This window comes from Lonchura striata, chromosome 5, assembly GCF_050655825.1.
Source record: "Lonchura striata isolate lonStrDom1 chromosome 5, ASM5065582v1, whole genome shotgun sequence".
Taxonomy (NCBI): domain Eukaryota; kingdom Metazoa; phylum Chordata; class Aves; order Passeriformes; family Estrildidae; genus Lonchura; species Lonchura striata.
In genome coordinates, this window is record NC_140707.1 from 70,490,951 (window position 1) to 70,503,899 (window position 12,949).

At 45.0% G+C, this 12,949-nt stretch overlaps 1 protein-coding gene across 21 annotated transcripts in view; it reads right to left on the reverse strand.

Moving 5' to 3' along the window:
• KTN1 (kinectin 1) overlaps positions 1–12,949 on the reverse strand; it is a 77,452-nt gene that overhangs the window by 49,413 nt on the left and 15,090 nt on the right. For 13 of the 21 annotated variants that reach the window (XM_021534636.4, XM_077783900.2, XM_077783899.2 and 10 more), the window contains exons 2-4: positions 4,557–5,110; positions 2,811–2,948; positions 296–463 (exon numbers count right to left, since the gene is read on the reverse strand). In XM_021534636.4, the coding sequence (XP_021390311.2) occupies positions 296–463; positions 2,811–2,948; positions 4,557–5,076 (826 nt within the window). In that variant the 5' untranslated portion in view covers positions 5,077–5,110. Of the gene's footprint in view, positions 1–295; positions 464–2,810; positions 2,949–4,556; positions 5,111–8,972; positions 12,911–12,949 lie in introns of those variants that run through there. The other 8 variants (XM_085580993.1, XM_085580992.1, XM_077783897.2 and 5 more) reach the window with 5 other exon arrangements.

The following is a 12,949-nucleotide window of genomic DNA, read 5'->3' on the forward strand; positions in this document are numbered from 1 at the left end:
GAACTCTCCACTCTGAATTCCCTCGCTGCATCTGTGTGGTCTGTGATCACCCCTTTGCTCACTGGGGACACAAAAGCCCAGTCAGAGCTGAAAGGATTCAGATGGCACAGAGCCCTTTCCACAGTGCCAAAGACAAGGCAGAAGCGAGCACACACAAGAAGAGCATCCTGCAAAAACATTTTCCTCAATCTCTTCCTCACATTACATCAGAGAGGATCTCCCTCCCCACACATCTTCCCTGTTGAAGGTTGCAAGCAGGCTATGCCAGAAAGAGACTGAATTATCAGTTTCTTACCTTTATCTGTTTCATTCTTCAGTTTCTTGCCACTGCTCTTCTGGATGCCCTCATTCACATTGTGTTTTACAACTTCAACCGGCTCACGCTTTTCCAAAGTGCCTGAGTCAGAATTATCCATCAAAGGAATATAAGTAGTTGCTTGAATAAGAGGTTCATCCACCAAAACTGTAATCATAAGTCCACAGGATGGGTTAAAGCTTCGTAATAATTGACACCAACATTTTTAGAAGAGGTGCCATAACATTAAGACTTGAAGTAAAGCATCTCTAACCTCAATAGTTAATTATACTCTCCATTTTTATTATCCTCCACAGTTTAACTCATTAAAGCTCTTCAGGTAAGTCCATTACAGAAAGGTCTCTAATGCATAGTAATTTAATAGCTTCAATTAAATTTCTACTTCCAAAGTTGTCTTTTAGCATTTTAACAAGAAGGGAAGAAGCTTTACATTTGACTTTCATTTCACTTTTGTAAGAAAGTTGCACATGGCATGAATGATTTTACTGGTTAGCAGTACAGGAAATCATTCAGCATCCCTAAAATATGAGTAAAGCCTTTTGTCCCTATTCTGTTAAAAGCTGGTACTTCACTGCCAGCATTTTCATGGATTACATCACCTGTGAACTCAGCCACTCAGGCAGGACATGCAGCAGAGGCAGCAATAGAGCTCATTTTGCATGCAGACTCCACTGCATTTAATGAAGCTCTCTCATCTGTCAGAGCAGGCTTTGGGCATCATTAACATGCAGAGAGGGGCTCAGAGGTACTGCCTGACCCCAGCCCTCCACTCCCACACCACTGGATCACCGTGGTGAGGAGCAGCCTCTGTCCAAAGAGCTCTTCAGAGATACAAAAGCAGGCGAGGGGACAGCAGGAGTGACAGACCTGGGGCAAGAGGCACAGCCAGAGCTGCAGCTGCTGCTTGCCCAGCTCCTGCTCCACACTGCCTGCAGCATGCCAGAGGCTGTGCATGGGCCAGCAGGCAAATCACTGCCCCAGCCAGCCCAGACTGCAGGGCTGATGGACAACAGATGCCAGGCAGCAGCACAGAGAGAGGAGGAACTGGGTGGGATGCAGGGTTTTGGGCATCAGTGCAAAACAAGTACACACTCCTGGCTGCCAGAGAGCCAATTATGAAACACTCTTAAATTCTGGCTCTGTAAAAGGAGGAGAATAGGCCAGATGGACCTTTTTGTGTCACTGGTGTCTCTCCACTTAAGCAGCCAGCAAACACCTGCAGGTACACTGCAAGCTCAGAAGAGAAGAGAGCTCTCCTCTAGCAGAAACAACCACCAGCTACTCCAGTTGCTCTCCTCATATTTTCCCTTCCTCTCCTTATGAACTTCCTTTCCTTTCAACACCTATTTCATACCAATGAAACATTTTGCAGTATGAAAACCCCACAGTCATGTCTTGGCTAATCCTGGTGTCCACCACAGATAATTTTCACTCTGTTATTTTGGAGAGGCAGCTTGAAAAGAAAACAGTTTGCATTCAAGTAATGCATGAGCTATTGCCCTGTAGCACTGACAGCTCAGCTTTGCTACTGCTGAGCTGGTACTGACCTTTCCTGCCATGTACAGACAAGTCTGTGGCCCCTAAAAAAAAGCAATGCACCCATTTCCATCAGGAAAAGCACAAGAACATCCATAAAAGCTGATCATATCCTGAGTTCCCCATCAGCAGGCTTTTCCCAGGAATCATTTAGGAGTTTTTCAGTTATACAGGAGCCCTACAGTGCTTGGAACTCCATCCTGGACTAAAAAGGGCCCACGAAAGATCTGCACCCTGATAACCTGACCGAAGTATAAAGGGAACAGTGGGCAACAGTGTCTCCTCCAGGAGCAGCCCATCACCTTCCAAATTCATAGCTGCCCCAGCAGAGAATAGTCTTGAGAAGCTAACAAGGTGACCTCACAAAACTTCATGGTCACCCTGTGTCCACAAGCCAGACACAACAGCAGCCATTGTAAAAAATTAAAAAAAAAAAAGAGAAAAAACACACAGACACAGAGGCACAGTGAGCCAAGAGGACACAAGAAGCAGCATCTTGGCAGAGAACAAGGGATGACAACAGTGAAGGCCTTGACAGCAAAGATGAACAGTTTCTGTTGGAGCAAGAGCCAGCCAACAAAAGGACAATAAGAGAGGAATGTGGTCAAAGCAACTGGCTGAAAAAACTGCAATCTTGTCTGGGGCAAGACAGCAGTTCCAGACATGCCTTGCTCAGAGCAGCTTGGAGCCTGCTCAGCTTATACTCTAAGGCTGCACATTACTCCTCATCAAGTGTGGGTGTTTGGATCCAAGAGAGCTCAGAAAGGTTCACAACATTCATTATCCTGTGCTCAGTGGTACCAGATGTTCATAAAATTTAACAGGATCTAAAACTCAGCAAATCTCTCCTACCTGGAATTCCTGCTTTTTCAAATCAAGAGTTACTATTCTACAAGTTCCTTTTCCAAAAAATTAACAGTCAGGTTTATCTAAGCAATGTCACAGACTGATTTCTTACCATTATCAACTTTCTGCTTCTTTGCAGAGACCTTCTTCTTCCCTGACACATTTTCTTGCTTTATCTCCTGGTGGAGCAGCACTGGCTCTTGCTTTTTGGCAGGAGATACAACAGAATCAGTCTTACTATCTTGATCATCTGCAACAGACAATTAAGACAATATATGCTCTTCTGTACATTCTCAGCATTACCTTTCAACCAGCAGATCTGTAATAACCAAACTCTCCAATCCCAGGAAAACAATCTCACATCTTTTAAATCAGAACACAAATTTATCCACATATACATACACACACAGACTCACACACACAGCATTCCCAGATCAGGTGAGACCCCAAAGCCACAAGAAGGTTTAGCAGAGTCAAGAGCCACAGCACCCAGTGATTTTTAAAACAGGGATCTCATGTGCAAACAGAACACACGGCAGTGCAAGGAACAGTTTAACAACTCCAATCCAGATTTCACTGTGACAGAGCAGACAGCACATATTACCCATATCAGTTTCTTATTTAGAAGTGTACTTTTCCCCTTCATGAACCCACTTGAGCACTTTAAACACACACCCCCAATAGCTACTGGGACTGTGAGAAGCAGAAAATAAGTGTTTCCCATTAGGGAACTGTTCTTTTTAAAAGCAGTTTCTAGTGAGAAATTTTTTTATCATTTTGGACAGCCTGTGCTATATTAAGATTCTTGTCAGAGCTGACATGCACAGCACAGGGCTCTGGTGTCAGCTCCTGTAATCAAGGATAAGAGCTCGTTGTGGCTGCCCTCAGAACTGTGCTTGCAGACCACATTTTAACTGTGCCACAGAGATTTCCAGAGAACACCCACAAACAAGATTGGATACTTTCTCTGTTGGTAGTGGGTGGGTCTTTTTTCTCCATTTTTGGGGGATTTTTTCCCAGAAAAAGAAAAAAAATCTACCACATCAAGCAGCAATGTCATTCTTTTTCCTCACTCCCTGTGCAGACCTGCTATGCCTGCATCTCACAAGGGGATCTGCAAATATCTTGGGTTTCATTTATTCCTATAACTGGGGATTTTAATTCTTTTTCACTTCTATTCCTAGTCAAGACAACCACACAGAGACATATCCTGCTGAGGATATGGTCAAGACAGTCAGAAGTGATTCTGACGAGTTTTTGGTCTTTTCCAGGTTGGATATTTCAGTCACAACAGCCAGACCAGTTTTAGCATCAGTTCCATTCAGTTAAAGAGGTGTAGCACATGGGCAGCAATGAATCAACCACCAATCCATGAATCAGCCACCAAACACCTCTCTGTGCATTAAACCTGCACTTAAACAGTGATTTATTTTGCAGACTGCTATGAGGTTTCTTGAGATGCCCTCCCTTATCACAGCAAGCACTCTTAGGACTCAGCTTTTTCACAGTCTGGCTCAGAATGCACACAGCAAAAATATCTACTGACTTCTCTCAGGTAATCAAAATTTTGATTGAGAGCAAAGCAGCCAAACCACAGAGCAAAGCAGAGGAACGAGCTACTCTGTTTCACCTCATCTTTAGTAGAAGAAAGCAAGGATGGGAGGAGGAAAATCAGAGCACTGCTGCCAGATGAAAAACAGGGGGGAAAAAAGCAATAGCTCATAAAAAAAGGAGGTTAGAAGGGAGCTTTGCCCCGTAGAGATCAGGCAGAACAGTTGTGAGAGAGACTCTGTGGCCTTGCAAAAAGCAGAACACTGTTTTGGCGTTCTGTGCAAGAAGCATATGCAACATCAGATACCCATTCCATTTTTCTGCTTCTTCTGCCCAGGCTTCTTCTTAGCTGCTGTTGGTTCAGATGGTGGAGTGGGCTGTTTTGTAACAGGGACTGGATCTACTTTCTTGCCTGAAGACTTGGATCCTTCCGAGTCCTTAGTTACATGATCATCTTGGTTGGCCTTGTGCTTCTTCTCCTTCTTCTTCCTCTCCCTGAGGCCGGCGGGGGCCTCGGTGCCACCCGAGGGGACAGGGGGGACAGGCTCTTCATCCGTGCTCAGGGCATCAGACAGCTTAAAGTCCCGAGGGGCACTCTCAGAATCTGACTCATGGATGTTCCCGTTCTGAGCCTCTTTCTTCTTCTTCTTCTTCTCTGTTTTCTTCTTGTCGGCCTTGCTGGGTGGGAACTTGAGGTCCCGTTTCTGTTTGGCGAGGACTTCATCGTATAAAGTCTCTTTCATGAAAAGCCAGAAGAAGAGGAAGATGACTGTAATAACCACAGAAGGAATGAGGATGATGAAGTAGGTAGATTCGTAAAACTCCATTGTGCTTTTTCTTAGCTATGATTTCTTAAAAAACCTATAGGAGAAAAGAAAAAAAATAAAAATTAGGTTTTGAACACATTTCCCCTCAGTGGTATTTCCTCCACCAATTACAATAATAAAAGAAGATTTCTCCTTGTTATAGAGTAGCCTCAAAGTAGCTTTAATAAAATTACCAAACTACATCAGCCATAGAACAGCTTCTGGAATCATTTAGCACTTGCTTCAAAGTTGTTGGCCTGGAGAAGAAGAAGTGCAGTTTGCCAGACTGCTAATCTGGGGAGAGAATAATTCCCTCCCCTTGCTTTTCTTCATCCTCCTCACTCTTCATTCCCACGTGATATTCACAAAGCTTTTTATTTCAGAAATACATGAGGCAGCACTTTCAGAGGCTATGAAGTAAAGACCAGTAAAGTATATGCAGAACTCCTTTTTTTTCTTTTTTTTTTCTTTCATAAATCAAACATAATGAATTAAGATTCTTATCCTGGCAAGTGGGAGTTAAATTTCACCTTCCTTTTGTTCCCAGATTTATGACAGCTTCAGAAGTGGAATGAGGAGAAGACAGGAAAGAGCCCTGAATTTTAGTCAGCCATACAGAATCAGGTATTTTCAAGACTGTTTTTTGAAGTCTAAAACCCATCTTTACACTCACAAAAATTCCCTACATTTATGGGGAAACAGGAAGATCTGTTACTTATTTTGAACATGTGATGGTATAAAACTTCCAGGGCACTTATACAGACCAGATGATTCCTCCAGGAAAATTTGCTGAAAACAATATTTTTGTCCCAAACATGATATTTATTTCCTTTAAAAAAGCAGGAACCACGGAGTTTAAAAAAGTCAGAACAAGGTTAAAAAAACCTCATTTTGGAGTCAAAACAAGCCAGATTTTCCCATTTCACAACTGATTGCTATAAACAGACCTGGATTTTTGCATGAAGGATCCAAATCTTCTCCAGACTGTTTGCTCCAAGAAGGAAAATAAAACCCAAAAAAAAACCCCAACACCACTTAATATTGAAAAAAAAAAAATCCACACATAATCCAAACTAATTAGGCAAGTGCAATTCCCAATCCACCAACTCAGTTTGAAACCCACCATGGGAAGCACATGCCACAACTCCATTTTCCTCTACACAAGAAAAAATGACTCTTCAACTCGAGTGTCCCTTGGGACACCCATCCTCTTGGGAATGAAAGTCAAGGGATTTAACCCAGGCTGCTCAGAATATTTCCACTGCTGCTTGAAAAATGAAAACAGATGTTCCTACAGAGGGCACAGGGAATAAAATCCACGGAGAAGTTGCGTGGTGCAGGGAGAGGGCAGGCTCTCCTTGCCTCTGGGCAGAAGATTTACTCATTTCAAGTTGTTTTACCTCAATTCCTGACTGTTTTGTGAGCTACAATCACAAACTGGCTTCTGCCATCCTGCCACACTGCAGAGAGCTTGGTGTGGAGTCTGGCTCTGGCTCAAGAGGGAATAGTTCTTATATAGAATAATTTCTGGACAGAGATGAGTTCCTGTGATAATATATTTGTACAGTGCATTGAGCAGCACAGAAAGCAAGGCTTGGGAACTCTAATTTGGCTATTAAGTTATCCAAATAAAAGACTTAACACTTCAATACACTAATTATTCATCAGTTGTCTTAACATTAAGTCTCCTCCCAGTTTTATTTATTTTCTGCATACACGCAGCTCACTGAAAATTACAGGGTCTAAAATTACATCCAGCACAGAAAGTTTTGGAAGGGTTGAGAGGGATGGGAAGAAAAGTTTCTCTTTTGGGGAGAAAAAAAGCACAGATGCTCAAAACTAAGCTGGAGCTTTCAAAATGATTAATTACAGCTACTTGATAAACCCAGCTCCCTGCACTAAGTGATCTAATATTAGTCATCTCTTGAAGGAAACAGATCTTGAAAATTTGTCTCAGCCAAAGTCAATATTGAATGCTTACGGGGAAAAGCTAATCCCCAAAGTAAATATGTAATTAAGCAGATTTTTCACAAGTGTAATTAAGTTGATCATTACAATACATTATTGCACCAGCTACAATAGCTGAGCACAAGGAGCCCAGCAGAGCCCAGCTCATGGCACCAGCACACAGCCAGCCTCATGGCATGGACAGTCACACCCTACACATTTCCCAGCAGCTGACACCAGATGCTCAGGGCAGAGCACAGCCTCACGTGCTGCTAAAGAGGTTCAAGGCTCCCAAAGAGGGTCAGGAGGGCACGATGGCCATCGAGACAGGACATGCTCCACAAAGTGATGGTTGTTCCGAGACCAGAGAGGAGAGACACACTGAAAAGCTACAGCTGCTTCCAGAGGAGCCATAAATACATCATGACAACAGCTAGTCCGGGTGGGGAACGTGTGCTGGACCAGCTGAGCTCTGATCTCAGAGCTGGACAAGCTCTGTGGAGCCTCTGTCCCCCACCCTGCTCCCTCCTCCCTGCACATCCCCAAAAACAGGATCACCTCCCAGATCTGGAACGTGACACTGCAATGATGAGGTCCAGAGCATCCCCAGGCTCCATTCCTGCTCCTGTCCCCCTCCTGCTCCCTTCACTTCCCCAAAAACAGGATCACCTCCCAGATCTGGAACATGACACTGCAATGATGAGGTCCAGAGCATCCCCAGGCTCCATTCCTGCTCCTGTCCCCCTCCTGCTCCCTTCACTTCCCCAAAAACAGGATCACCTCCCAGATCTGGAGCATGACACTGCAATGATGAGGTCCAGAGCATCCCCAGGCTCCATTCCTGCTCCTGTCCCCCTCCTGCTCCCTTCACTTCCCCAAAAACAGGATCACCTCCCAGATCTGGAACATGACACTGCAATGATGAGGTCCAGAGCATCCCCAGGCTCCATTCCTGCTCCTGTCCCCCTCCTGCTCCCTTCACTTCCCCAAAAACAGGATCACCTCCCAGATCTGGAGCGTGACACTGCAGAGTCCAGAATCTCTCCAGGCTCCATTCCTGCTCCTGTCTCCATCCTGTTCATCAGGGCAAAGTCAAACATGAGCCACCCCAAACACTGATCAGAGGAAGGTAGACCTGACCTATGAATTCCATACAAAAATCCAGTTTTTCATACAGAAGCACAGTTAAAAAAAAAAAAAAAACTAAATCTAAATAAAAGTCTCAGGGTGTAACTAGAATTGATTAAGCACACAGGAATAGCAAGCAAAAGCTCTGCTCTGAAGGCCATACACTAATTTCTCATCTCAGCCCAGCAAGGGTATTTAAAACTCATTCCAGGAGGATCCCACTGCTGCTGGCTCTATGCAGAATGACAAAACAACATCCATCACACCACCCCCTGTCAAATTGTCTTTATAAAGTGGCATCCTTGCCATGGGGTAAATTGGCAGTGTTTTGGCTCACACACAGTTTCCAGTTGTCCTCTGACAATCTACAATTACTACAACAGTTCCATCATTTCCATTTATATTTCTATATTTGTATTTCACTGAAAAGCCATCTAGTAAAAAACAGAACCAATCTCGGGGTGGGGAGGGGGGGAGAATTCTATGCCATGCAGAAAGAAACAGGATGAAGAAACTCATTCTATTAAAGCAGAAAAAAAGCAAATGCTGCATTGACACACCTTCACCTACCACCTTAACTGCTCCATTTAGTCTTACCATCCTGGTTAGGATACAGTCTCACAAAAAAAAAAAAAAAAAAGCATTTCTCCCCAAGAAGTGCTGCAATGGGACTTTTATCACTTGCAGCTTTAAAGTCTCCAGGGCAGCTGCACCAGCTCCCCACCCACCCAAACCCACAATCCCAAGTAAGGCACTCCCAGTAGCAATCCCTCCCTACTGCCTACAGAGGCACAGCGACTTTAGCTACACTTAAATTTCAATGTATTTGGTTAAATACTCACCTTTCATCTGCATTTGATATTCAGCCTGCTCTTGATCACGTTTCTCAGAGTGCAGCACCCGTGCCAGGCTCCCCCCTTGCAGACATGCTCCCATCTCACCCGTAAATTCCAGACCTCACAACATCCCTTTAGTCATTCTGTGAAAGGGGAACAAGCTGCATCTGTCCCAGGCCGTGCACAGACCCAGTTACTGTTCCCATCCTGCCTTTAACAAAAGAATTGCACTTTTGTTCCCCAAACAGAGCCCGTGCCACAGAAAAATAACTATTTCTGAACTCCACTGTGCTATTACTGCCTGCACCTGACTTCTCCTGCCAGTTCATGCTGCCCTGGATTTTCTGACCTACCCCCTGCCTTTTTGAATTTAAATATCAAGTTTCACCCTCTGCAGATACCACATTTCACAGGATATTCATTCAGTTTAGGTCCAGAGAATTAACTTACTTGAGAAGATAGAAATAAATTATAGCTCCATCTGGCTAATGAGTCACTCATAGCTTAGCCCCAGCACATGAGAAGTGCAGCTTCTATAAATGCTTGGGTCCCAAAATGCACATAATCTTCAGGGATTTGTGCCTCTTTGAAAAACTAACATTAAAGAGGGGAAATAGAGGTACCAAGGTGCCTTTTTTAAAATACTAAGCAGTTTAACAGATACCATGTATGATTTAGCCAAGGCAACAGCTCCTTTAATTGGGATATTTTCCTGGGATTTTCTCAAGCTGGCAAGCAGACTCACATCCAACAGTCACTAGGAACACAGCAAGAAGTCTCAGAGCTGTATCTGGATTCAATAAATTCCTCAAACAGATAACATTATTTTTGTTCTCCCTAATCTGCACGCAGTTTGGAACACGTTCCATATCAGCCAGCTGCAAAGAGGATCCTCTTGAAAACAGCTTTATTCCCAAGCTCATCCTCCCCCAGAGCTCTTCCAGAGATGATGCCCAGCAACTTGGGCAACTAAACCCAGATCTGCCACAGGCAAGGTATGAAATTAAACAAGAAGTTCTGACACTCCATGCCTATTCCACATTCGTACAGCAAGAGCAACCAGCTCTGTGTGACTTGTTTGCACTACCTGACTAAAGCACTGCTGGGCTCAAGCTCTAGGAAGGGGGCCTGCCAGAAAATCCTCAGGGTAGTTAATTTAACATCAGTGTTGGTACTGCATATGGGAAAACTGCAGAATTACAGCTTAGGTTGATTTAGTTTTGGGTTTTTTAAGCAGCTCTGTGTGTTACTGAAAAAACAAGATGGGTTTTTCATGCCTCAAGACAAGACAAAAAAAGACAGCAGAGCTGCTGTGATGTGATACAGAGCTGTTGGAGCAGGCAGGGATTTTAACCCATCAAACTTGCTTGAGTGCATTAACACCAGGCTAACTTCAGCAGGTGAGCCACACTGGGAAGGAAGGAGCCCCTGCAGTCCTCAGCACTCCCAAAAACACCCAGTGCAGAGAACACCAGCAAGGAGCTGACTGCACCCGAGCAGTTTTTAAACAGGAGAATTAAGGTATTGCACCTAAACCTCACCTGGCACCCATGTAAAGAAAAGGCAGAGCTTTCAGTAAGATCACACACAGTCTTCTCACAGGTCACTTTTAAAATGGCACAGTTTAAAGTCATGCACGAGGCACTCAGCCACCAGAAAGTTTTGATCCCAGTGGCAAATCAGAAAATTACAGAACAGAGTCATAGAATATCCTGAGTTGGAAGTTGGACCCACAAGGATCAGAGTTTAAATCCTGGCCCTGCACAGACACCCCAACAATTCCATTCTGTGCCTGAGAGTGTGTTCCAAACACTCCTGGAGCTCTGGGAGCCTTGGGGCTGTGCCCATTCCCTGGGGAGCCTGGGCAGTGCTCAGCACCCTCTGGGGGAAGAAAATTTCCTTATATCCAACCTAAACCTCCCCTGGCACAGCTCCAGCCATTCCCTCAGGTCCTATTGCTGCTCAGGAAGAAGAGATCAGCATCTGCCCCTCCACTTCCCCTTGTGAGGAAGCTGCACGCCAGGATCAAGTCTGTCCTCAAGTTCATCCCCTCCAGGCTGAACAAGCCAAGTGACCTCAGCCACTCCTCTCATGGCTTCCCCTCTAGACCCTTCACCACTTCCATGGCCCTTGGGTACTCTCCAGTACCTTTCTAACCTTATATTGTGGCATCCACATTACTGAGGGTAAAATTTAACTTACATATTTGTATACTTTTTAAATAATATAGTTTTATATCTCTTATTTCCATGATCTATTTACACCAATCCTCCCAAACCCAAGACTGGGGGAGAAGCATTATAAACAGCATTTCAAGCTCTGAATTTTTCATTTCAACACTTGCCCTGACAGCATGATTTGTGCAGCCACTGGAGAAAGCTGTAGACACTCAAAAACACCAACTGAGCCATTTCAGGTGTTAAAACTACTCTTCCCAGGAAGGAGACCTGTTCAAGGGAAGCTCAACAGTGCTTGACAACCCCTCCAAGGTGCTGACAGCAAGAGCAAAACTTGTCAATAAATCCTGCTCTCCACTTTATTTCACTGATACAATTAAGCCATTTGCAGAGCACAAGCTCAGTGCTTCAAATACCCTCTAGGTAAATATTTTCCATTCCAAACATGCCGCTGTTTGTACCATCTGTTGGGCTCTGTCTGCTCCCAGTCGCTTGATGTTAGTTAACACAGACAAGCTCTTTATTAAATTCCAGAAAGAGTAGCTTTGCTTCAACAAAAGCCTTTACTTTCACAGGGGTTTTTTTTTTTAATACAGCTTCAGAGCCAACACCTGCCAAAATGCAGCAGCAGCAGCAGTGCCGAGAGGAAGCCGGGAGCGCAATACGGCTGCACCCCCTCGCCACCAGCACCAGCAGATGTCCTTGATCTTGTCCCAGTGCCGGCAGCGGGGAGCACCCAGGTACCTCCCACAAGAGGTTTCCACCACAGCCCGGCTGCTCGGGCAAGTTCCTACAAGATAAGGCAGGGCAGGGATTCACCAGGAGGCAGCTGACGCCCTGAAAGCACCTGGGCTGGAGGACAAAGCCCAGAAGTGGAATTAGCACCAGTGAAAGTGGAGCGAGCAACCTCGCGTTGAGCCAGGGATAAACGCACACGCACCTGCTGCGGGCACAGAAAACCACGCTCCACATTCCTCACACGGGTATCCCAAACTGCACAGAGCCTGGCACAGCAGCAGCACCCCACTGGGCTCACCAAGCATGGGCACAAATACACTGATAGCAGCAATTGTGTGGCAGCAGGACCAGGGCAGGGAGTGTCCTCAGTGCTGCAGCACCTTCAGTCACAGCGGCAGTTTTGGGTCTCTCGTGAAAATAAAGATGTTGAGGAGATGGAGCTTGTCCAGAAAAGGGAAGAGAGCTAGGGAAAGGTTTGGAGCACCAGGGACAGCTGAGGGAGAAAGGAAGCTCAGTGGGAACCTTCTCACTCTCCACAAGTCCCTGCTGACAGGAGGGTGCAGCCAGGGGTCCTCAGGCTCTGCTCCAACAGAACAAGGAACAGGACAAGAGGAAACAGCCTCACATTGCACCAGAGAAAGTTTAGATTGGATATTAGGGGAAATTTCTTCATTGAAAGGGTGATCAGGTACTGGCACAGGCTGCCAAGGGCAGGAGTGGAGTCCCCATCTCTGGAGAGATTTAAAAATCATGTGGATGTGGCACGTGGGGACATGGGTTAGTGGTGGCAGTGCTAAGGGAATGGTTAGACTTGATCTTACAGGGCTCTTCCAACCTAAATGAGTCTATATTGCTCAGCACAGGAAAGTCTTTGGAAACCAAAACATTTCTTGCAGTATTTGTGAGGGGATGTCACTTGGGATAAAAGCCAGCGTGCGTCAGGACCAGCAAAAAATGTCCTTGGCTCCACCAGACTCCAGAAACTGCAAGTTTCCCCTTTAAATCACTAGCAGCCAACACACCCCTATTATCTCCAGAGTCAGAAGATAACAAATTATCTTTACACTA